A 27193-nucleotide genomic window follows, 5' to 3' on the forward strand; every position below is an offset into this window, starting at 1 on the left:
CCTTCATCTTTTTAAGAATTTCTTCTGCTTTTGTGCCAAACACATTCTTGGTTTAATGGGGCATCTAGTAATTTTGTTTTGACATGGTCTGGCAAGATGTGTTCCTTCAGCCAAGCATGCCTTCTCAGTACAGATCCAGTGACAGCAGCCCTGCAAGATGCTTCCAAGGCATCAAAACCACACTGCAAAGCATGTTTACTAACTTGGTTTGCAGAATGCATTAACTCTTGTAAATCTTTATTTTCTGTACAATCAGGAATCAACAACATTTTTGTTTAATTAGTTCCATAATATGCTGCTGGTACTTCAACATGTGAAACTGGCAATTTAAAACCCTGATGGCAAGAGTTGCAGAGGTATATACCTTCTTACCCAATCTGTCTAAAGCCCTAGAATCCCTGTCCAAAGGGGTAGGGTTTTTGGCTGTAGTAGCCTTAATACCTTTAGGTCCCTGGGAAATGGTCTCTGGATCCACAGTGGGATTTTTAAAGAGAAATTTGTGAGAGTCAGGTACTCTGTAGTACCTGTCAGGCTTTCTAGGAGCTGGAGGTAAAGTATCAGGGGGTAAGACTGGATTTCATGAAGACATCATCTACAATATCCAGGACAGGGGGTATAGCTAGAGGCCTGTGCTGAGGCAAGTCTAAAAATTCTCAGAGTCTCGTTTTGGACTGTGGGTAGTCCTGGCATTCCCAGCAGAAATGCTCTCTTATGGTATGCAAGGTTTCACCAAAAGAAAAGTCCTCTGGAGGGGAGGCAGAGGGAATGGAATCCTCTGCATCCGAATCCTCATAGGTAGATAAGGGCATGACCATGTAATCAGAGGGATCAGAGGCATTGCACTCATGGTCTGTAGAAACAGAAGGAAAATAAATTATTTGCCTTTTAGAGGGGGAAGGCTGGCTTCCCCTAATTAAAGTAAGAAGGTCTTCAGCCATTCTAAACTTTCGCTTCTGTGGCATGGTAGCTTGAGAATGCGCTTTGGTCATCTGTTTTCTAGGCGTAGTGTGAACTCTGGGCCTGAGAAACTCGGTAGTTTTAATCTGAAACAAAGTAGATGGTTTAATACAAACATCGGAAGGTCTGAATACACCCTCAGAAGCCAGTGGCTGCACAGCGGCTCCAGATCCATCCAAGGTAGAGACATCCGCAGGTTCCATGATCGAAGAAGCATCTCACTGCATACCGGACCCTGAATGGGTCTCAGTAGAGGCCTGCGAACCAGTAGAAGTGGATATCAGGGGCTGCGAAGGCGCCTCACTGAGTACTGGTGGACTGGCAACTAGCTTAACAGAAGCATCGTCGGCGGTTTCAGACCTATGTGGTCTGTCTCTGTCTTTATCCTTACTTTTTTTGGAAGATCGGTAGTCGGATGACTTATCGCAGCCATTTCGGAATATGGAGAACAAGAGCAAAAGAATTTAGTGACAAATATAGCCCGACAACAAACAGTTTGGGCATTAAACAAGGCACAAAACAGACAGCGAGGAACATCGTGGTCTGGGCCTAAACACGCAACGCAGTAAGAATGAAAATCACTGAGATATTTGCTTTCCACAGGCAAGACGATTGTTAACTTTTTCTGACATTGGTTAGAGCAAGAAAAAAGGATCCCAAACGTGGTACTTAGCTTTAGAGGACTTCAGGTTTGAAACTCGAAAAACGGAAATTTCAGGTAGTGGCCGACCGGCACTTGCTAACTGCTTCTGGCTCCCGCACGGCAAGAAAAGCTGATGTAATGGCATCGGCTGCATGTTTTATACCCCTGATGACCTGACGTCATGGAAGAAGAGACAGCATCCGACAGAAATTCCACGACACTGGTATTCGAGCCGGCTGATGGCTACCTGCAGGCAGATAACCCAAGTGTGATGATTGCAACAGTGAAACATGAACATCAACACGCTACTGACAAGTAAGGAAATGCCAACCTAGAGCAACCCTATTACAGAATAGTGCGACCATTCCAGCACCTTCAACCAAGCGTTCCCCAGTTATGTGGGTCATTTCACTCTTCCCAGACAGGGGCACCAGGAACTTCTGCAGCACACTACCTTCACCAACATGAAGACCCTCCAACCATATCAATTATCTCTTGTCAAATGCTGTGGGTCTCTGGGCAGGCATGCAGAATCAAATTATAATCCTCTGATGGTGGCAACAGGCTGATCTATTATGGCCACCAAATGCAATCATATCTTCAAACAGCTCACATCATGCACATACTGAGGAAGGACAGTCCTGAATGTGCTTAGAATATGCCATTCATGTGCAGGGACAGCCTGCAGTAGCACACTGGAGTCTACCTTGAAGAATGACTCGAGGCATTTCTGCTTCCTTGGTGCCATAAAGGTACCTGTACCCAGATATATCTATGCTCACTGCGGGGGTGCAAACATTTGCAGCATCATCTGTACCATTCCTGCATCTATGTGGTAGCAACAGCCACAAAAAGGTCATGCATGCCATTCCCCAGTACTGCAGGCCACACTCCTGCAGGAGGTCCAATAGTTCAGCACAAGGATAGACTGAGTTGTTACCTGTCACTCACCTACACTGACCTCTGCCTAACAATGCACAGCCATGTGCTCCACATACTCATCCATGTCCAGTATCCGTTATCTAGGGTGGCTCCCTCACCCCACTCCATTCATTATGTGCAACGTTTGAACCACAGCTTCAGTATGTGTGCATTCCAACACATTTTGTCTATCGCAGCTGCCTACGAAGGTACACAGTCCAACTTACACTGCTCCTATGCCATACAGCTGGTGGGTTACTGATGCCTGATCTTGTGCTCTGTTCTCTCCATTAGCAAGCTGCTACGGAGAAGCCCCTCCAACTAAAGAATCAAATTAATAAATAAGTACACAGGTAAATATCACATACAAATAGAGACACCATCTCTCATCTGTCACTGGCCTGTGCACACCTACCACAGCAGATGTACAACACTTTTCTACTCTGTAGACCAATTCAATCCTTTTCTTCAGAGACCCACCTAAACTCCACATTAATCCCCATCCCCCTGTCTGTAAAATTCTGGGAGGCAACCACCATTATTAAAAATCGTACACATACTGATACCCTCCCCACCTGCCACTGGTCTGTGCACCTTACGCAAAGCAGATATAGAACACATCTTCCCTTCTGTACACAAATGTAAGTATTTCCATCAGGGGATTATTCACTGTAGTACACAAAGTTAGCACAAAGAGCATCACAAAGGCGATAGCTAATTATATCACAGTATTTCAAGGCTTGTGGCACTGCACTATGCTAATCAGGCAATATATTTTAAAAGGTCTCTGAACTGCACATGCAACACAATGTGCAACAACCTTAGAGTCCATGAGGAGCTATGCATGCAATGTAAACTGTGAAGAGTGCTGACAGTACTTGGGCAGGTCCATGACCATAATGGAACCACAAGCTTCATGGAATTTGCTCAGATAGCCCTATGGATGTCTTCCCACAGGAATCCATGACTGGCAACATGTTAAAAAGCTGATATACATTAAACTGGTAGCAGAAGCTCAATACCTTGTGCAGCCAATATATCTTTTACCCCTCTTCTCCCATGCATGTCTGGTTTTGAGCAACTCAGCTGTGAAACTGGGATATGCTGTGCTGTCATTCTGCCTGTCATTTGGGAACAGTCAATCACATCAAAACTGTAAAGAAAAGCAAACTGGTTTATAATTTGAATTTGATTTGTAAATGCCAAGGCAGTTTTCAATATTGGTTTAAGTCTTCTGAAGTATTCCATACCAAGCCTTGTTTCCATTTGCTCATATTTTATTGCCAGCTCTTCTGACCCTTATGTTTTTCTGAGTGAAAAAGCTGAGGAGGGGGCAAATTTCTACAAACCAGGCCGATTCAGACAATCCCAAAGGAGTGTTTCTGCCAGTCCTTGAGCTAAGGAGCAACAAAAGGGATGGACTGCTTTCTGAATATTTGATTTTCACTCATTCACCTCTCCCTGGTTATGTTCTTCTAAGTGGAGAGAAAAAAATAACCTCCAGCTGCCTCCAGAATCAGTCACACAAGACAACACTACAGCTACTAGACTGACCACAGCCTCTTCCTTAATGTCAGAGATCCTTACCTTCAGGTCCATAATCCTGCTGAAAATAGTCCTTGGCAGTACTGCATTTTGATCGCCTCCTGTTGCTGCTTTTTGGTCCTGCTGAAGAATATGCAGCACTGGCTACTCTGCATTATGCAGAAGGAAAGTGTTTCAAGGCAGAATCTCACATGCACAACAGTAAAGTTTTTGCTCCACTTCAGCAGCTTTCTGAAGTGCCACTGAAACTATTTTCCAAACAGATAAGTTGAAAATAAAAGTGGTGTCAAGGAAGCTTACTTGAGTTTCCTTAGTGAAGTCAGTTGGAGCCAGAAGTTCAGACAAAGCAGCAATACTGGATACTTCAGCCGGAGAAGCTCCCTCAAACAGGTTTCATAGAACACAGACAATGCCACTGCTTATACAGAAAAACAAAGGCCTGAATTTTTACCTTTTTCATTAATGACTCGTATGGCAACCCATCCAATACCTAGTGCACTTCATCTAAATCCTCCTGGAAGTAGGCCATCTGCATGAAGTAACTCACATCCTTCTCAAAACTAACCATCTCATATGATTCCTTACTCAATGGATGGGCAGCTGGCCATGGAGAGATTTCAGCATTTTCTAAGGGCCACTGCAAAACCCACAGTATCTTTTTTTTCTTTTTTTTTTGGGGGGGGGAATGTAACATTCCCTGATGGTAAAGAAGACATTGTCAATATTCTTGGGCACATACAACTCGCCTGATTTCTTCCAAGCTGCTCTGGTGGAGATTTTCAGGACTCCATAATAGGAGGTACATACCAAGGAGGACTGTTGAGTGAACCTACGGGATCTCTATAGCCTTCAATGTAGAAAGTATATGGGGTCAGCTGGCAACCACAGTCAACAGCCACATCCAGTCAAGAAGCTTTATAAATGTCAAATGTGGCACTGCGTACACATACTAAAACAGATGCAAATAACTTGTTTAAAAGACTACATTGCTCTTTGGATGACTGTACTGTTCATTTCCAGCTTGTTGGATCCAAGGATCTGGATAACACAGCAAGAATACTTAAAAGCTTCAATGTACCAATGTTCAAGGTTAACCACTGTGGTAGAAATGTCAAGCTATGTATTAACAGACAACTACATAAATAAATCATAATAAAAGAAAATGTGAAGGACCCAAGAATGGCACATTATAAAAGGAAGCACTTCATGTTGAAGGAGAACAGGAAAGGTATACGAGAATGTGGAGTACTTGTGGGTACTAGAAGAGATAGTGAGCAGGTTATTTTAAGTGATAAGATGGCAAGGAAACTAGAGTAGGAGGCATCATGAAGTCGGTTAGGATGACATGAGTAAAATGGAGCAGAAAGGCAGACAATTGGAACACATGGGCACAGAATTCCAGAGAAGTACGTATACAGCTAAGAAAGCAAAGTGAATGGAAACAGTGACTTAGCATTGAAAAGTGAAAGGATTGTTTAATAATCAGCATTAACAAGTAATGGAAATTGAAAACACTAGGAACCACAAACTGGTAAAAGAGAAAACAAATGCCAAAACTAGAAAACTCACTTTATTAACTGATTAAGTGCTTTTGTCCACCAATGTTAAAGGCTTCTTCAGAATACTTGTTACATCAAACACCCTTCATTTTATAGACATTGTAAACACCCCCTTTTTTCCATAACCATGTGACCAATAAGTACTTTCATTAATATATTAGTTCAAAACGACCTACTCTTAAAAAAACGTTGTTCCTAAAATATTAAACCACAATTTTTTTGCGACCTGCACACAAATGTGACCTATATTATCCAATGGAGTGAATCTGGGAGAACGAACAGGAGGGGACCAATCAGGTTCCGGTATTCCTAACAACGGAGGTGGTGCACTACAATCAATTAATAACAGCAACGGGGCCATAGGAGAGAAGGAAGGGAGGGTCCCTTTCTCCTGGAATGACTGGCTATCATATGGAAACCATTGGTGGCTAGAAGAGAACGGAGCCATACACAGCATTTCACTGAACCAGCAGTTTAAGATATTTCATGATCAGACTCATGTTCCGTAAACTGCAGCTGGAGAATGGGTATCTAAAAGAATGCATTTGTAACGGTACTGTACCAAAGGGACTGAGGTGTTGGAAGCATCCGACTGGTTTGGTGCTGGACTCAACCCTTTACAGTGAGTTAAATGCCTTGTTTAACAAAGAGGGTTGTGAACTGTTGGAAGTGCTGATTAAGGACAAGGATAGAAAAATGCGTGTGATAAATGAGACCATTAATCAGTTGGACAAGCAAATTAGAAGTGATTTGTTATTTGGAATGAAAGAAAATGAGTACAGGGCCATGTTTTTACAGGAACTGATAAACAACTGAACGATCTCAAAAACAAAAAAGTTAAAAAAAAAACTGGGGAGGGATATAAAAGATTATAAAAGGGGGACAGCATCACCACCACCACCAGGATGGTCCAACAAAGTTAATACAGGTGGAACTGCGTATGAAAATGTCAGCAATGACCAAGAGGATGCCCAGAATGACAATTTTGGTGAACATTGCGACTCTAATGTTGACAACGAAGGGTTTTTAAACGCTCCAGTCCTATGGAGGTCAGAACGGTTACATAACTGGAAAGGGGTGTGGGACAACAGTTGAATTTCAACTTTTTTTCCTAGGAGAATGTTAAAAGGGTGGCCAGTTAAAGTGGTCAGTGTAGCAAGCCCAGTATTTTTCATCCACCACTTCAAATCGGTTGTGCAGTTATTCGAAGGTTTATGTGAACACAACATTCGGAAACTTCTCTAGACCTGATAGTAAACACTAACTTGAGTAAAGAGGAGGAATTACTATTAATGGCAATAAGGAATAATACCCATATCTGGGTCATAAAACCGGACAAAGGTGGGCGCATGGTGGTGATGAACATCGACGACTATGTCAACAAAATGTCGGCTCTGTTTTACTCTGACACATACGAAGAAATCTAGGTCAGCGAGATGAATATAGCTTATGGCCGGATTGACGTGGAGCTAGACGACTTGTTAATGAACACACAAACTGACAAGAGTATGAATTTTTACTCGTTTCACACCAAAGGACCCCCCCCAATATTCGGTATCCCAAAAATACATAAAAGTTTGGATGACCATCCACTATGTCCGACAGTTGAAGCAAAAGCATCTAAAACTTACCCACTAGCAAAGTAGGTTGAGGTTCATGTGAAGGCAATTGTTAAGAAGCAATCCTTCATTCTTTAAGACTCATGGAATTTTTTTTTGTCCAGAATAACAGACGATTTATATAAGAACTTGATTTTTGTTACTACTGACATTAAAGATTTATTTTCTGTGATCCCACATGAGTTGGGGCTGGAACTGTCTTTCACTTACCCGAGTCAACACGCCAAGTCTGAGCCATTCACATTCAACTCTTAGGTCATTAATGGAATGCATTCGAGAACTACATTTTGTTTGAACAGCAGCTATTTAAACAAAAAAATGGGGGCAGCATGTGCCTCCATATTTGCAAATATTGTTTTAGCATATTGTAAGACTACTGTCGTATCCCCCTCAGAATTTACAGTTCATTGGGAGCTTTATGGTAGGTTCCTGGATGATATTAATAGTTTTTGGAACACAAAAGAAAGAAAGACTGGAGTAATTCTTCAAATTCCTTAATCAATCTACTGGGTTTTTTGAGTTCACAATGAACATGGACTCAAAAACCATAAACTATTTAGATGTTAGAAATCACTAAAGATAGGAAAAAATGGAAATTTATATCAACATTGTACAGGAAGCCTACCTACTCCAACAGCCTTCTACACTTTGATAGCTGGCATCCCCTTCACCAAAAGGGATCTTTGGTGAAGAGGCAGTATTGTTACACTGACATATATGGTCAGTGATGACCGGCTACTGGAGGGGGGAATGTGAGAGGCTGAAGGAAATGTTATGGTTGAGGGGTTATGCTAAGGAGTTTGTCCACAACATTGAAATGAAGGTAATGAACAAAAGAAGGGGAGGTTATTTTACCCCACTGTTGGGAATTACTAATGCATCAACCGCTAACACTGGAAGTAGCCAGACTAGGGAGGAACCCATTATGTATAATAAGGCATTGGTACTGCCATACAACTTGCATTTTGAAGAGATTAGAACAATTATTAACAAAAACTGGAGTATTTTTGTGGCCAACCAAGACAATATTAAAAAGGAGGGGGATAGACCCACTATAGTTTATAGTAAGGATTCCTGCCTCAAAACTTTTACTGAAGGACCTTTGGTAAAAAGGAATAAAGGTGGGATGGTGAAATGCAGACGGTGTGGACAGTGCAAATATGTACTTGTGGGGACCAGTATCAATCTGGACCAGGGATTCAACATAAAACTTACAAATACTATTTTGGGTCCAAAGGTGTGATATACATTGCAAAGTGTCAGCTTAGTAAGGGATTTTACATTGGTAAGACCATTAGAAGTTTTAGGGAAAGGATTTACCAGCATCAATATAGTATTAGAAAAAATGACGAGAAAATGCTTTATAAGCACATCAGAGAGAATCAGTCACATTTTTTAAAATTTATTATAATAGACCAGGTTGATTTGGGTCCTGGGGTGGACCATCACAGGTTTTCCTGGAATTTAAAGAAATGAAGTGGCAATTAAAATGCCAAGCTTCGGTGTTTCCTGGTCTCAACAATGTTATTTCTATTAGTAGTGCCTTAAAATTAAGGGACATGTTCATGATTTAAGGAGTTTTATTACAACTGATGTCCTGGGGAAAGGCCTGGTTTCTTCTTTTTATAATTTGTGTGCAAGTCACAAAAAAGTGTGGCTGAATATTTTAGGAGCAACATTTTTAAGAGTAGGGTGTTTTGAACTAATGAAAGTACTTATTGGTCACATGGTTATGGAAAAAAGGGGTGTGTACAATGGATATAAAATGAAGGGTGCTTGATGGTAACAAGTATTCTGAAGAAGTCTTTACCATTGGTGGATGAAAGCGCTTAATCCGTTAATAAAGTGAGTTTTCCGGTTTCGGCACTTGTGTTTTCTCTTTTACCAAGTAATGAAGACAGGAAACAGCCAGAAGCAGCCATGAAGGAGCCAAAACGGAAGAAAATGGCCAAGAAAGATAAAGGATTTTTTTCTGTATTAACACAAGAGGAACATGAAAAGACCTGAAGCAGCACAAGAAAGGAGGCAACCAGTATAGACAGTGAGGAAGTCTAGGTCTAGGGGTTGCTCAACTGCAAGCCAACAGGCTTTATATCGGCAAAGCAGTTGTAAGGAACAGAGGTAAAGGAGCCAGAGAGTCTGGAGACAAAAAGGAGTCTCGGACATCAGAAAGGAAGAGAATGAGAGAATGGGGGAGATGATACAAGAAAAGTGACTACAGTCATGGGAAACCTTATCTTCCATAAGGAGACTAGGTGATGCAAAGATGCAAGGAAAACAGGAAGAGGAGGCGGACTTAAGCCTTGCACTCTGAATGCTTTAGCCAATTAATGAAGGATTGTACCAGAACTGAGAATTTTTTTTTGGTACTCAGTGTCTGTATGCTTTCTGTCTACTCACATGTAGACAATCATTCAGGTATCAGTCAAACAGAGAAAGCAGTCATTCAGATGGACATTAAGACTTTACATTGCTCATCTAGAGGCAGTCAGCCTCCCATACAGCCTGCCATTGTCAAACAGCTTGCAAGTCCCATACCACAGGCCATCCTAGTCACCAGTATGAAGGCTTACAGAAGTCTGGTGTCACCATCACGCCTCTCCTGCACCCTCAAATACAGAGAATGGCTTGCAGCATCCCACAAGACTAGCAATCATCTGCAAGTCTGTGGGTCAGCAAGGATGCCCTCAACAACATGGACAGCCAGGTGCTTCTCTTTTTAAACCCTAATCTCTTACTCTGGGTGAGGGTGCCTGTAAACTGTATCATAACAGGAGCTACTACACCTCCCCTTCTGAATGCATGCTCCCATGCATCCACAATGAAGGGTGCCACCAAATGACAGCTTGACAATCCAAGCATCCACCACCCTCAAATTACACCTTTTATCTGCCTCCCCTCCACTGCCCCATTCCCCCTCAGGATAGGCAAAACAGTCTTTCCATACCAGCTTCAGATAGATATGCACTAACTGAAACTTGGTCACTTGGGTCATATAGTCAGGGCTTTATCCCTTTACACCATCAATGATTAAAGAAAGGACAGGATTCTGGATATCTTATGGACCGTAGAGGAACTCAAGAGATGGACAGATGGAGGCACTATTAGCAAACTGCAATCATACCACTTCTGTTTAGTGTCTGGGTAAGAACATAAAGGTAACAGTGGAGAATTTTCAGATAACAGACTGATAAACATGGGGAAAAGGGTAAGGATGAGTTAGGGAAATAAATGGTGACAAAAACAGAGAAGGAAATAAGCTACAAGAATAGAACAGGGGACTGTGGGCAAGATTCTGAGGAGGAGGGACAATTACAAGTTAAAATATCATTATAAGAGAAAGCAAGTTCAGAAATGAAAAGGTAAAAAAATATGGCATACAACCCAAGTATAGGTGACAGTAAAAATAGTAATACAGTCAGAACCAAATACATGTACAAAATAAAACAGATTATAAAAATTCATTGAAGACAGACAAGAACACAGTTTACAAATAAGAATATCCTAGACAAGAACACAGTTTACAAATAAGAATACCATAGACAAGAACACTGTTTACAAATAAGAATACCCTAGACAAGAACACTGTTTACAAATAAGAATACCCTAGACAAGAACACGGTTTACAAATAAGAATACCCTAGACAATACTAACAGTTACTTATAGTATATACATTATACACAAAATTATATAAATTGCATTTGGTAATAGGAAGATTAATGAGAAGCGTTCTATGAGGGGCTACAGAGGTTTATCAAAACAACGACATGATATTAATTCTTGAAATAAAACCAGTTGGATATTTTCTTACATTCGGAGGAAAAGAATGTGACAGGAGCAAGTTGATGGAAAGTTCTTCGCGTACAGCTTAAGACAAAACATGGTCTATGCAAAAATGCAGCTTTTCAGACGTTCAGCAAAAGGAGAGAAATTTAGAGAAAGGACCTTGCACATGGTTGCTAACAGTACAGAGATGCTTAAACTTGCAGAGTACTGGTGGTAAGAAGTTAGTTTCTTCACTTCAGTCCTTAAACAGAGCTGGAGGGTGATGAGCTGCAACAGAGGTAGGATATAAGAGGGAAAGCAGTAAGCAGACATAATGAACAGGGAGCAAGCTGAAAGGAAAGATGCTTCCCTAAGGCAGGCTAAACAGCAAGGGAAAAAAATGTTCGAACTGTTTGGTAGCATCAGCAGACCTCGAGTAAGAATTTGCAAGAGAACATACTTGGCCCAGGATATGGGTAACAGACAGTGGTCAGCGGCAAGGAATTCTCATGGCCTTCCGGCAAACAGAATAGGAATGGGTACCACCTTTCTAGACCAGTACCGTACTGTCAGATTGGATGGCAATTGCTCCACAGTTGGAAAGGACAGCAATGTATGAAGGCAAGGATGGCACTCACCTCCACAATACTAATGCACACAGAGGCCTCTTGGGTCAAACAATGGAGCATTTCTCCTCAGGCCTCCGCTGAAAGTTGGCTACATTTCAAGTCGGACCTTCCCGGCAACTAACTAACTGAATAAATAAAAGTGCCTTGCATTGCCCGCTCCACTTAATGTGCCAATAATACTACAATACAGACACAGTACAGTTGTGCACATTTACCATAAATGTATATGTTAGAGTGTATTCATTGTTGCAGTCATCACATTTGGGTTATCTGCTTGCAGTAGCCCTCAGTTGGCCTGATTAACAAAGTATTGGGTCCTACGTCAGTTGCAGTCTCCTCTTCAGTGAAGTCAGGGGTATAAAACATGCAGCCGACGTCATTACATCAGTTTTTCTTGCCCCAGATGTCAGGTGCCCCCTAATGGGAAGCAATTAAATCTATAAATATACGTTATACCTCCAATGAAAAAGCAAAATTACCAAAAAACTTTTAAGCATTGTAAAGGAGAGAAAAGGTATAACCCAAAAGAAGTCAGGGGGCTGGAACAGTGAATACACTTCCAACATCTACATTTATTGTAAGTGTACACAACTGTACTATGTTCTTCATGTTTCACTGTTGCAGTCATCACATTTGGGTAGATTCGCAAAGCTAAGGATGGGAGGAGGAATTTAGATAGCATTAGGACTAGCTATAAGGCCCTGCAAGACTGCAGTGGCAAGGCCAGCTCCGGATTTACAGAAAATTGGCAAATGGTAATGCTTGGTGAAGGTATGTAGAGAACTCCTGGTAGCAGCTTCTAGGATGTCCCTGGTAGGTATGCCTCTGAGAAAGGCTGTAGAGGTAGATGCAGCCCTGGTTGAGTGGGGTCTGATCCCCTGTGTGATAGGTTTTCCATGGTGCTTACAGCAGAAATGAATGCAATGGCCCTACCCATTAGGAGATGGTTTGCTTTGAAATAGCCTTCCCCTCTGTCCTTACAGCAAATGTCACCAGCAGTTGTACACTTTGAGGTTTAGTCCTGTCAAGTACTGTGCACATCTAACAGGTGCAGTATCCGTTCCCCTTTGTTCTGTGGATTAGGGAAGAAGGTTGGCAAAAAAATGGACTGATTAAGGGCCACACTGGATACCACCTTCGGCATAAAAGAGGGATTGGTCCTAAGGGACATTCTCTCCACATGAAAATTGATGAAAGGCTCCACTGCCATAAGGGCCTGCAATTCAGATACCCTTCTTGCTGAAGTGATTGCTAAAAGGAGAGCTGTTTTCCAAGAAAGGGATTTTAAATATGCAGTAGCAGGTGGCTTGAAAGGAGGAAGGGTGAATTTCTCCAATACAAAGTTAAGGTCCCAGGCTGGAGTTGGAGCTCTCCTGGGTGGTCTTAAATTTTTGGTCCCTCTGAGGAACTGCTTGAGCAGTGGATGAGAGAAGAGGGGAGGGTTCTGTGTTATAATGAGCTGAAATGGCTGAAGCATGAATTTTTATTGAGGAAAAAGACAGGGCCTTGTGAAGCATCTCAGTTAAGTATTGTAAAATCTTAGGTAAATTGGGCACTGTTGTGCTCATCCCTTGAGAATGGTTCCAGGCACAGAATCTTTTCCATTTTTCAACATAAGATTTTCTAATACTAGGCCTCCTTGCCTCTAAAATGATATTCATCACTGAGGGATGGTAAAGGAGAGATTAGGTAATTAGCCAGGCTGCTAGGTTCAGTGTTTGAAGCTGTGGGTGCAGAATCTGGTTCTCCTGCTGAGACAACAGAGTAGGAGTCTAAGGCAGGTGCCATGGGGCCCACAGTGACACTGCACAGGAGGGGGTACCAGTGTTGGCGTGGCCAGTCTGGTGCAATCAAAATTGTCCTTGGTTTGTCTTGGTTGATCTTTAGTAGTACTTTGGAGAGCAGAGGCAGAGGAGGAAAGAGAAACTGTTAGTTTTTTCCAGATGAAGGGCAGAGCATCCACTTTCCAAGCTCGTCTGTGGGGAGTCCTTGTGCAAAATTTTTCCAATTGATAGTTCTGGGGGGAGGCAAACCGGTCTATATCTGGGCTCCCCCATTTGCTTGTCAACATGTTGAAAATCCTTGGTTCCATTTTCCACTCATGTGGGTCCATGAGATTTCTGCTTAGTCCGTCTGCCAGTGTATTTAGTTTTCCTGACAGGAATTGAGCTTGTAGATTTACTTGGTAGCTCAAGGCTGTGTTCCACAATGCCATGGCTAGTCTGCAGAGGGAGTAAGAATGTGTACCCCCCCTGCTTGTTTATGTAACACAACAGTGGTGTTGTCAGTCTACCATTAATTGTCCGTCTTTACCATTAATTGTCCTGGAAGAATGTGGTCCTTGAAGGCTGTCAGAGCATCCTGTACAGCTAAAATTTCTTTTAGATTGATGTGCAGGTGCATTTGACTTGGGTTCCATTTGCCCTGAATGCACTTCCCTGCCAGGTTCGCCCCCCCATGCACAGTGTGATGCGTATGTTACTACGGTTTGGGCGGCAGGGGGTAGTGTGAATGGTAGACCCCTGTCTTGGTGGCAGGCCTCTGCCCACTAAAGGAACTCTAGGTATAGGCAAGGTATGACGGGAATCATTGCTTCTAGATCCTAGGAATGTTGACACCATAGGCTTTTTAGATACCACTGTAGATTCCTCATATGCAGCCTTTCATATGGAATTAGAAGAATGCAGGCGGCCATGAACCCCAAGGCATTTGCCTTGCAGATAGCAGGGTTTTTGTGGCCACTTGTTTGAAGTAAGTTGTCAAGTGAAATTGTTTTCTCTGGTGTGAGGAAAGCCATCTGGGAAGTTTTATTCAAGCCTGCTCCCAGGAATATAATTTGTTGACAGGGTACCAGGTGTGATTTCTTTTAGTTTATGGTGTACCCCAGACAAGTTAGCACCCTTTGTACAAAAGCCAGATGATTCAAAAGTATGTCCTGGTTTTCTGCCTGAATTAGACAATAGTCCAGGTACGGGTATATTTGAATATTTCTTTGCCTGCAAAATGCAATGACTGGAGCTAGGCACTTTGTGAATACCCTGGGTGCAGTAGATAAGCCAAAGGGCAGTGCAGAGAACGGATAGTGCGTGTAGCCTGCTTTGAAGTGTAGGTATCTTCTGCAAGATTCCCTGACTGGGTTGCGCAGGTATGCTTCCTTTAAATCTAGTGTTGCCAACCAGGCATCTTTGCCTAGCATAGGAAGCAATTGGTGAAGAGTCAGCATCTTGAATTTTGGAATCACCAAAAAGTTGTTTAGAGTAAACAGGTCCAGGATCGGACGCCATGGATTGTCTTTTCTTGGTACCAGGAAATGTATCGAGTAGAAACCTGGTCTCTTTTCCTCTTTTGGTACCAATTGAATAGCCCCTATGCTTAAGAGAGAGTACTTGCTTTTGGGCCTCTGCCCACTGATCTGGAGGTAGACGTAGCCAACCGCTTGGAGTTGGTAACATGTGGAAGTGAAATCTGTATCCTTGGGACACTACATTTAAAACCCATTTGTCCTGGGTAATGAGTCCCCAGTTCTTTGCATGAAGTGCAATCTTTCCCCCCAAATGGACAGTCAGTTGAGAAGTGCTTGGAAGTTTTAAAAAGAAGTCATTGACACAGTTTACCATGGGGGGAGTTTTATTACTCCCAGGTTTGGAAGTGGAGGCCCCCCACTGCTCAAGTCCTGTGCGTACCCTGAGACTGAAGCCTGGATGCTCTGTTGGATCTGGGTTTGAACTGAGAAGGTCTGGAAGAGGCAGGAAAGGACCAGTTCTTAGAAGGCCAATGCCTACTAAATCTCGGAGGTTGTACTTGTTAAAAATCTTTAACGGTTTGCATACATTTAGCTTTTTCCTCCATCTTTTTAAGAAATTCTTCTGCCTTGTTGCCAAAAAGGCGGTCCTGATTTAAGGGAGTATCCAGTAATTTCACTTTAACATAATCTGGCAAGGATTGCTCCTTAAGTCAAACATGCCTTCTAAGTACAAACCCAGTTACAGCAGCCCTGCAAGATGCCTCTAGTGAATCAAAACCACATTGCAATGTATGTTTACCAACTTGTTCAGCAGAATGCATTAAATCTTGTAAATCCTTATTTTCAGCACAATCAGGAATCAACATCATTTTCTGTTTAAGCAATCCAATAATATGCTCTTGATACTTTAACATATGAAACCGGCAATTCAAGGCCCTAATGGCCAAAGTTGCAGAACAGCGTAACTTCTTACCCCATCTATCCAGTGCCCTGGAGTCTCTATCAGAGGGGGTAGGATTTTCGGCAGTAGAAGCTTTAATGCCCTTGGGTCCCTGTGAAATGGTTTCAGGATCTGCAGTAGGATTTTTGAAAAGGAACTTGAGAGTCAGGAACCCTGTAATATCTTTCAGGTTTTCGGGGAGCAGAAGGTAGAGAGTCAGGGACAAAGCTAGATTCCAAAAAGGCATCAACAATGTCCAGCACAGAAGGTATAGCTAAAGGCCTGTGCTGGGGCAGGAGAAAGAAATCCCCAAGCCACTTTTTAGAAACAGAGAAATAATGCATCTGCAGTCGATGGCTAAATTTGGATAAATGCCAAAGTTTCCAAATAGTAATTCTGACTTTCCCCAACGAAAATGCTCCCCGAGAGTATGCAAGGTTTCACCCAAAAGAGAAATCCTCTGGAGGAGAAGCAGAGGGAATTGAGTCCTCAGCATCAGAATCCTCATAGGCAGATAAGGGTAAATCCTGGTCATTAGAGGAAACAGAAATTTGGAATCCTGGTCAGAAGTATCATAAACAAACTCAGTCCTAGGTCTCAGAGGGGGAAGGTTGGCTTCCCCTGATTAAAGTAATAATGTCTTCAGTCATTCTTATCATTTGTTTCTTAGGCATAGAGGCCTGACCATGCGGTCTGGGCATCAGTTTTCTAAGCATGGTTCAAGTTTTAGGCCTTGAAGAAGATGGCATCAGTTTAATATGCAAGTCAGTAGGCCTGAATACACCCTCAGAAGCCAGTGCCTGCACAGTGGCTCCGGACCCATCCAAGGTAAAGACATCCGCAGGTTCCACAGTTGAAGCATCACGCAGCATATCGGACTCTGAATGGGTCTCAGTAGAGGCCTGTGAATCTGAACTAGAGGGTATCAGGGGCTGCAAAAGCACCTCACTGAGTACTGGCGCCTCGACTGTCTGTCTCTGTCTTTATCTTTGCGTTTTTTCAGAATGTCGGTAGTCGGATGGCTTACCGAAGACGCATCGGGATAATTAAACCAAGCACCAATTTAGAAGCGAAAAAATATACTGACGACAGATAGTTCGTGGTTTAAATAAGGCACAAAACCGACAGTGAGGTACGTCGAGGTCAGGGCCTAGGCAAGGAATACAGTACGAATGAAAATCTTTATGGAGGTATTTGCTTTCCACAAGAAAAGCAATTATTTACTTTTGCTGACATCGGTTTAGAGCAAGAAAAAGTTTCCCCAACAGGGTACTTAGCTTTTAGTTGAAGACTTCAGTTCTGAAACTCGAAAATGAAAATTTCAGGAGTCGGCCGACTGGCACTTGCAAACTGCTTCTGCTTCGTGCACTGCATGGCAAGAAAAACTGATGTAATGATGTCTGCTGCATGTTTTATACCCCTGACGTCATGGAAAAGGAGACAGCAACCGATGTAGGACCCAATACTTTGTTAATCTGAGGGCTACTGCAGGCAGATAACCCAAATGTGATGACTTGCAACAGTGAAACACGAAGAACATCTGTTTTCACTGCAGCCCAAGGAGAAGACAGACCTGAATGTCTTTTTAGAGAAAGTTTGGGCTCATGTGTCAACTATGATGGTCTCTGCATTTTTTTTTTAAAATAAATCTAAAGGATCTAGATACTGAATCCATTATACTGTGACAGTCCACTGAACGACACACAGTCTCTCATCAAGAACCATGAAAGTTGTGAAAAACCATCAGGCCTAGCACCATCCTGGGTAAAAGGTCACTCAATGACGCTGTTTAAGGTGAGTTGCCCTTGGGCATAGTCAGCAAATGTGGGGAGGGGGCAGGAAAAGGGACTGGGGAGGGCATACCAATGGGAAAGCCCCCAGGTGGAAGCACAGATGGTCAAACCCTCTGACTATACCCTGAACTGATATTTGAACTGGAGAGGGAGAGATTGATTTATTGTATTTTCCACTGGAAGACAGGCCATGGCAAGTTAAGATGTCCAGAATGCAGCTTATTAGATTAATTTAGGAGCTGCTACCATCCACAATCTCATAAGGCTTACTGTTATGTCCAAGGACAGAGAATACAATCTTCAGAAAGACTCTGCATGGTGGGAGGTACTAGTAGCCAGTCACCAGGAAAGGAAGACCCTGGAGCTTTTTCACTAGAGAAGTGCTGTGACTGCAGACAAACTTGCACACCCTGGCAACTGTGGTGAGACTACAGGGCAATATCCCGAACTAAAAATAATTGGCTCCAAAATACAAGTGAGAGACCCTCCTGGTCTCCTTTATGATTTTATGGGTAGGTGCGAGTCCTGAAGGTCAAAACAGTGCATCCAGTACCATTTGGATATATAAGGATGGCTGGACTACACCTCGCCCAGTTGAAAGGGCATCTTTACAGTATATTTATCCTGCTCAAACTGAGAATGGCCCTGAAGTCCTGAGTTCTTGGGCACTGAAAAGAACCTGGAGTGATGTCCTTTCTGATCTGAAGAAACAACTTGAATGGCTCTCTTTGGTAACAGGTGTTTCACCTAAAGTTTGGTTGCAGCATTTTCATGGGGTGAGATGTCAGGCAGTGGAAAGAGCTGTGGACTTTGAAGGGAGAAAAATGAATTAAATAGCTTCAGAATACAATATCTCTAATCCTCTGGATATAATGCCTGCTATCCATCAGTCACATGCAATGGTTTCCATCTCTGACAAATGGGCAGACTGTCAAACTCTTGACTGCTGAAAAAGTCTAGCGGTCAGGCAGGCCCTCGAGTATTTGACAACTGCCATCATCATCTTCTTGCAGTACACCCATTCCGGAAAGCATCACAACCCCTGTGATACCAAGGTTGAGAACACTGGAACAAAAACTAGTATTGGCTATGAACTAGCATTGGCTATGATCTGCCCAAGCAAATGGATACTAGGGAAGCCCAAACTTAATGCCAGCCTTAGAGAGGGTGCAGTCAGCAACTGTTTTTTTCTAATTTGGCTTTCATATACTCAAAGGGCAAAGATCCAAAGGGAATATTAATAAAGTGGGCTTTAAAGTTTTCAGCAAACTCAGATGGAGCCAAATGTGATAGTGCACATTAAGGTTGGTGCCTGCCATCCTGGCACTACTATCCACTGCACCATAGACAGAATGGATCAACAGAGTTCTGGCAAAACTGAAAAAAATGACATTTTGAACAGAGGTTGGTCTTTGTGTCCAGTTCTAGCAGCTTCTCCAGTGTCTTGCTCATCTGGTCTAACAAATCTCTCTGCAATCTCTCCATATGCATAAACTACTTTAAAATCCGCAAGATAAAGCTATACAGAATCTATCCAAGCATGTGACTCCTTTTTAGAAGGGGGGGTTGTGCTGGATTGAGGCACAGCAGGCTTCATGTCTACAGAACAAAACCATTATACTCTGAATAGCTGGGATAGTTCTTTAGAAGGGGGTATAAAACTTTCACAGAAAGTTTACGAATGGCAGCCACCATAGACAAGTTCTTACTGATGGTGCCATTTACCAACTTGACCAACTCACCCAGGAGTACAACAACCCAGGTGGAAGATCTAGAAGAGTGAATGGCATCTGTCAGGATGAATTCCAATTCCAAGGGTGTCCTGGGACCATTTAGCTTTCACCCTAATGGGCTCTAGAATTTTCCTAAATTTTTAGGCAAGACAAGGTGGGGGAGTCATACTGATCTGGGGCCTCCTTTTATACGGAGCGTTACAACCAATCCCTATGTGAAGAAAGTCCAGGGAGGAAGAATTCTGTGTACTGGACATATGACAGGACCATGGAAGTTCATCCTGTCCCTCTGTATGAGCCAAAAGGAGAAGAGAGGCGAAGCAATGACACAGAAGATGGTCTCAAGTGAGCCATGATCTGTAGTGACTCTAGGACAGGCTCCTGCAGGGACATCTGCAGTTTAGGCACTGGGGCCCACCACAACCTGACCACAGAGGGAAAGCCATCACAGTCGAGGAGCTAATAGCACTTGACAGTGGGCCTGACCACAGACAAAAACACAGTCCTGAGATACAGGCTGACGTTACATTCAACATCCAAGATTGAGTGGACTTCCAGTGCCTAATAGAGGCTGAAGGTCCCACTGTTATGTGCTTAAAGGATAAGTTTTGGGATGGAAGAGTTGACTTCAGTACTAAAGGGATGGAGGCCAACACAGAACCATCCGCCCATGAGCAAACACAGACTGACCACAAGAAGGGAGAGGTCCAGTTTGTAAATGTCAGCGTCTCATTCAACACTGGGCTCCTCGAGGACACTAATCTTGAAGAAGTCACCAACATGGGCACTGAAGTTTATTGGTTGACTGATGGCCCAGATGGATATAAAGTTTGAACAAAAAGAAAGAGAAGGGTCTGGAGCAGCAACAGAAAAATCCAATAAAAGGTGCTCTGGAGCCCCTAGTGTTAATCTGGGGGAACACTTCATAAAACTGCTGCTTCTCAAGAGAGTCTTTCACATATAATCTAGCTGGACCATCAGTGGCAGACGGTGCCCAAAGGATTCAGAGGCGAATAGTCTCTTGGATGAAGGCTTCTGTACTAAAGTCACACAGGTAACACTTTTAGGGCAAAAAGTGTCAGTACTCTTATCCACAACCATAACAAATAAACATTTTTCAGTTGAGGCAGATAAAAAAAATTGCCTTTAAGAGCAGCAGACTCAGTTTCTTTGCAGACATATTCAGTTCTTTATCATGGGCACCACTATATTAAGAGGACAAGACCAAGATTTGGGAGGATAAGCTCGTGACGGCAGCACAACAAGCAGCCCTAAACTTTCCAAGCTGTAGTGGAGTTCTTCTTTGATTGTACAAGTCTTGAATAAGGCACAGATTGTGCACTTTTCAGAAAAACTGCCGTTAACCTAATGACTATTTCAGTGCTTATTCTGGAGCAGAACCTTTGCACCAAAGGAACACTTTTTTGAAAAAGTGTGACTCCTTAGATTTGTCTACAGCAGCAGAAAAAAACTTTGCTAATGCTTAATGAAACAACCAAAGGGAACAGCACCAGAAAAAAAAAAGTACAGCAGTGACACAAAATGCGAAAAGAGTTCTATAACACGGTACGACACTAACAGTACAACATTAAACACAGTCTGGCAACAGAAATGACACCAACAAATCAGAAGTGTTGGGAAATATGTAAAAAAAAGATTGGACAAATATTTACAATTTTGAACATTCCGCTTCTACCTTCCCATTACATTAACAATCTGAACTGAAAAAGATGAAAAGTTGAGAAATTTTATTTTAATTTAACATTTGTTTACCGGGAAAGTCCAACTTGGAACGAAGCCAATTTTCAGCAGAGGCCCGGGGAGAAACACTCCAGATGCATGTTTTTGTAACGTGGATGGAAAGCAGAGTACCTGGAGAAAAACCCACAAGAATGCAGGGAGGACATGCAGACTCCACACAGAAGGCACTCCAGCAGAGAATCGAATAAAAGAGCCTCTTGCTGTGAGGTGACAATGCTACCGTTGCACCACTGCGCCCTCCAGAAAAGAAAAGAATTACTATGCCAAAAGATCACAAAAAGTAGTAATCAGGGCTGGCCTTTGGTCAACTGATACCCTAGGCAAAAGGCCTCCACAGCGCCCTCTCTTCACCCACTGGTGCCCCCATCCTGGCATACCTGCACCATCCAGATTACTGAAAAAGTGCCCCTGCTAAAGTGGAGCCCTATGCCCAAGGTTGGCTATGAGTAGTATCAGTCTGAGGCAGTCTTCCATGGAATCCAGTTTCATAGTCTGAAGGGGCCATTGGAGTTAACTGATTACAGGTAAAGAGAGAGGGATACCTCATCTTCTTTCGGCTGTTCCCGTTAGGGGTCGCCACAGCAGATCACCCGTTTCTATTTCTTCCTGTCCTCTGCATCTTTCTCTGTCACACCAACCACCTGCATGTCCTCTCTCACCACATCCATAAACCTTATCTTAGGCCTTCCTCTTTTCCTGTTAGCTTCATCCTTAGCATCTTTTTCCAAATATACTCAGCATCCCTCCTCAGCACATGTCCAAACCAACGTAATCGTGCCTCTCTGGCTGTCTCCAAACCTTCCAACCTGGGCTGACCCTCTAATATACTTATTCCTAATCCTGTCCACCCTCGTCACACCCAGTGCAAATCTTAACATCTTTAATTCTGCCACATCCAGCTCAAACTCCTGCCTTTTTGTCAATGCCACTGTCTCCAACCCATATAACATAGCTGGTCTCACTACCCTCTTGTAGACCTTCCCTTTCACTCTTACAGGTACTAGTCTGTCACAAATCACTCCTGACACTCTTCTCCACCCACTCCATCCCACCTGTACTCTCCTTCACCTCTCTTCCACACTCACCATTACTCTGAACTATTGACCCCAAGTATTTAAACTCATCCACCTTCGCCACCTCTACTCCTTGCATCCCTCACCATTCCTCTATCCTCCCTCTCATTCACACACATATATTCTGTATTATTCCTGCTGACCTTCATTCCTCTTCTCTCTAGAGCACATCTCCATCTCTCCAGGGTCTCCCTCCACCTGTTCCCTACTCTCACTACAGATCACAATGTCATCTGCAAACATCATAGTCCACGGGGACTCCTGTCTGATCTCGTCTGTCAACCTGTCCCATCACCATTGCAAATAAGAAAGGGCTCAGAGCGGATCCTTGATGTAACCCCACCTCCACCTTAAACGCATCCGTCACTCCCACCGCAGATCTCACCGCTGTCACACTACCCTCGTACATACCCTGTACCACTCTTACATACTTCTCTGACACTCCTGACTTCCTCATACAATACCACTCCTCACTACAATACAACTCCTCTCTAGGCACCTTGTCATATGCTTTCTCTAAGTCTACAAAAACACAATGCAACTCCTTCTGACATTCTCTGTACTTTTCCATCAACACTCTCAGAGCAAACATCGCATCTGTAGTGCTCTTTCCCATCATGAAACCATACTGCTGATCACTAATCATGACGTCCCTTCTTAACCTAGCTTCCACTACTCTTTCCCATAACTTCATGCTGTGACTGATCAATTTAATCCCCCTGTAGTTACTACAGCTCTGCACATCACCCTTATTCTTAAAAATCTGTACCAAAACACTTTTTCTCCATTCCTCAGGCATCCTCTCACTTTCTAAGATTTCATTAAACAATCTGGTTAAAAACTCCACTGCCATTTCACCTAAACACCTCCATGCTTCCACAGGTATGTCATCTGGGCCAACAGCCTTTCCATTCTTCATTCTCTTCATAGCTATCCTTACTTCCTCCTTGCTAATCCATTGTACTTCATGATTCACTATCCCTACATCATCCAACCTTCTCTCCCTCTCATTCTCTTCATTCATCAACCCCTCAAAGTACTCTTTCCATCTCCTCAACAGAGGGATACCTGCAACACGGAAAAGTTTTATGGGCTACAGGGGCAGAACTTAAAATCCCAATGTCTTGTCTAAAGGCTATAGTAACATTAGCTCTATTTTTATATACTTTGTATTTACACACCAAGTTCATAGCACACTTTCTTGACAGGCAACAGGAGGCACCCTGTGCTTGTTAGGGGTGTTTCTACAATTATCATACAATGAAGTCTAATAGTACTGATTCTCTGCACACAGAATGATTTGGGAAAATTACCAGTTTTAATGGATCCAAAATCAGATTTGTTTCCCTACAGAAATTGTGCAAAGAAGGAAAAAAAATACTTACTGTCCTGTAGATTTCTTCACAAGAATTATCAAATTGTTGTTGTATTCTTTCCTCCAAGAAATATATACGGAGTTTGAGGTTAAAGTTTTCTTTCTTTAGATCAGTGATTTGCTGTGGAAGGAGAAAAAAGTAAACAAAAAAAAAAGTTACACAAAATCTCTAAATTCAGTGCCAGTACACCAATATTTCGTGTTGAATTTAGCCAGTTACATTAATTTTCTCATTACCAATAATATTGTCTTCTCCACTCCTTGCCTTGTTTCTTCCTTTACAGGATTAGAGACTGCCCCACAACTATGGTCATCCCCCACTTTAGACTTTATTCAAAGCTGCATTCTGACAGAGATTCAGTACAGCTGTTCCCATCCTAAATTGCGTGTCAAGAGTAGCACGACCAGGACCACAGCAATGCAACAGCAAACAAGGAGCTACTCTGCAGCTCCCAGAACAGTATTACAGTCCACCCATTTCTACAGCTTTCATCCAATTAAACACACCTTCCTTCATCATCTTATAAACAATGGTGTCCCATCAAACACATTGTTTGCAGTTCTGTTAGGAACCACTACTGATGTTTTGGACATATGGCAATAAATAAATTATAATAAATGGTGGAAGATAAAATGCCAAGACAAACCTAGAAGAATATGCTTCAAGTTTTATCCAATGTCTAAGCACTATAGAAGAAAAATCAAGAAAAAACAGTATTCCTTCCAGTTATGAATTATTTTGCAAAAGCATACGAGGGAATAAAAAAAGTGTGTTTGTATGTACACTCACTCACACACTCACACACACTCACACACACACACACTCACACACACACACACACACACACACACACCCCACCCCTAGTTTTGCTAACTGAACAAGACAGCCAAAGCAAGCATACAGAAATGAACTTACAAAGAAACCTGTAATGGTGACAAAAACAAAAATACGCACTGCATCATCGTTTCATTTGACAAATGGTTAAATAAGCCAAAATCCCTCTGTTACAAGGATAAGAAACTCCACATAGCTATGTTACCAGGTTCAAAAAGCAAGAACCTTTACAAACCAAGACCCAATCCTCCAAAGGCAGACTACCTGCCTGGTGGACCCCAGCCATAAACAAACTATACAATAGAAGGAGGAAGCTACTACATGATAGAGCAAAATCCCAAAAAGGGAAGGCATCTCTGATCAGTATTAGCAAAAACTAAGCATTCATAAAATCGTCAAAGGCCAGCTTGAGAAAAATTGCAGGACACTAAAGATAATCACAAGGCTTTCTTTACTTATGTTAGGAACCTGGGTGGGAATTCCCAGATATGCTCAGAATTAGTCCAAAATGACAAAAATACACTGATCCCACAGACATTGCCAACATCCTAGCTGACAGGTTCAGCACAAACTTCCCCTCCCACTAAAAGAGCAAATATCTATCACAGGAGAGTGCCGCCCCCCACGACATCGCAGATGCTCAGGTGGGAGCCGCCCTCAAAGCAAAAACACAGCATCAATGGGACCAGGCGGTGTCCCAGGCTGCGGCCCCACATGAACTCCAAGAAGAGCTAAACCCAAACATAAAACTACTGTTCAATCTCAGCCTTACTACAGGATATGTACCCAAAGAGTGGCGAACAGCAACAGTGGTCCCTCTCCACAAAGGTGGTGCCTCAACGGACCCTGGAAACCATCGCCCCATAAGCCTGACTAGCTTGGTCTGCAAAGCTATGGAAAGGATCATCATGGACCTCATAAATAAAGATATTGGGGACCTACAGACACTGGATCCTACCCAGTTTGGCTTTGTTAAGGGCAGATCCTGCCTCTTAAACCTTGTTGTCTTCTTTGAAACAGTCACCAAGGCCATTGATCTAGCAGGAAGGTGGTCACACAGCCTATCTGGACCTCGCAAAGCCTTCATACAATACCCCACTCGGGCATTATAGATAAGCTCACCAGCTTAAATATAAACCCCTATGTCACTAGATGGGTTGCAAACTGGCTCAAGGACAGAACCCACATGGTTATCATTGCTGGAGCCATGTCAGACTCCAAACCAGTTACAAGTGGCGTCCCACAAGGCTCAGTCCTGGGACCTCTCTTGTTTGGTATATATTTCTCTGAGGTACAGGCCAACACGGAATGACTGTGGCTGACCAAGTTCGCAGATGACTGCAAACTGGGCGCCATAATCGACTCTCCAGCCGACACAAGCATCCTCCAAAAGGGCCTCATAGAAACAGACAACTGGTGCCAGAGCCATGGCCTCAAGCTAACGCCAAAAGTGTATAGTCATCCCCTTTGGCAAAAACAAAGTGCCCACAAATTACCACATAGGTGGTAATCCATTAAGTACAGAAGAAGTCATTAGGGACCTGGGGACCCAAGTTGATAGCAATCTCTCATTTGACAACCACGTGGCCAAAGTGGTTAGAAAAACATTTTATATAGCCCACCTAATCATGAAGGATTCACATCTAGATTAGGGAGGTCATCGTGCCTCTTTACTCATCCCTCATCAGGCCCATAATCAGTACAATGCCCCTTTTGGGATGTACCTTACCAAACACCTGCAGCAACTGGAAAGACCCCAAAAGTACCTCACCAAGAGGATCAAAGGGCTCAAACAGATGCCATATGCTGCCGGTTAAAGAAACTCCAGCTCTACTCAGTGGCATACCGCCTGCTCAGAGGTGACCTGTGCCTGACGTATAAGGCCATGTCCAACCCGGAATTAAGGGACATGCTGCACCTCAAAAATCCAAATCCCATCGAGCTACACCTCGAGAGACTTGAACCTCAGCACTGAAATAAATAGGACATGCTGGAGGGACAGATTCATAACCCAGAGGCTCCCTTCACTATGGAATAAAATCCCAGTCCAGGTTAGGCAGAGTCCCTCATTGACTCTCTTCAAGAGGAATCTTGATGAGTGGATGGGAGATCATAGGTTTACCCCGGGTATCACTTCTGTGTCACTGTTAGACAGAGGCACAGTATACTAACCTCAAAAAAGGGCATAGCAAAATTAATTTAAAATGGGTGGCGAAAGCCAAACATACTCTGGCTAGGCTTATAAATGCCCTAGGGCAGATAGCCTAGTATGAACCTATGAATAAGCTTCAATGGCTATTCAGTGGTCATGAAACAACGGAAAAGCTTAAGAAAATACTGCTACACCAGCAGTAAATGGAGAAGTACAGCACATTACATTCTCTAAATATGCTTTACTTAGCTAAACACAGTAGAAAGTCAATAAAAACAACAAACAAGCTAAAAGTAAACTTAATTAAACACTGCCTTAATTTCCATACTTGCATGAAACGGCCCACCGATTTGTGAGGGTGAGGCAAAATGAAACTAGACTGCCAAGTTCATTGACAATTACGAGCCTGCTCTTGCACAACAAATAAAAATTATAACAGTAAACCCTATTACTTATCAGCCTTTGAATTAATTAGAAGCGCCAAATAAAACAATAATGTACCACATTTACTTATTTTGCCTTTACCAAGAGAGTTACTGATCTTCACTTCAATTACATCACTGACCTTTAACTTCTCTCGCTCTGTGCATTCTCAGAATGCAGGTCAAGAAATTCATGTCAGGTTTCACTCAAGTCCAGAATTTCTCA

The 27193-nt window shown here is 42.8% G+C and overlaps 1 protein-coding gene across 5 annotated transcripts in view; it reads right to left on the bottom strand.

Moving 5' to 3' along the window:
* The window catches only part of LOC122791042 (myomegalin-like), a 3200315-nt gene that overhangs the window by 2902515 nt on the left and 270607 nt on the right, over positions 1–27193 (bottom strand). For all 5 annotated transcript variants that reach the window (XM_044058817.1, XM_044058818.1, XM_044058820.1 and 2 more), the window contains exon 4: positions 23569–23679. In XM_044058817.1, the coding sequence (XP_043914752.1) occupies positions 23569–23679 (111 nt within the window). The remainder of the gene's footprint in view (positions 1–23568; positions 23680–27193) is intronic.

This window comes from Protopterus annectens, chromosome 16.part0 (genome assembly GCF_019279795.1).
Source record: "Protopterus annectens isolate FY-2018-M chromosome 16.part0, PAN1.0, whole genome shotgun sequence".
NCBI lineage: Eukaryota > Metazoa > Chordata > Ceratodontiformes > Protopteridae > Protopterus > Protopterus annectens.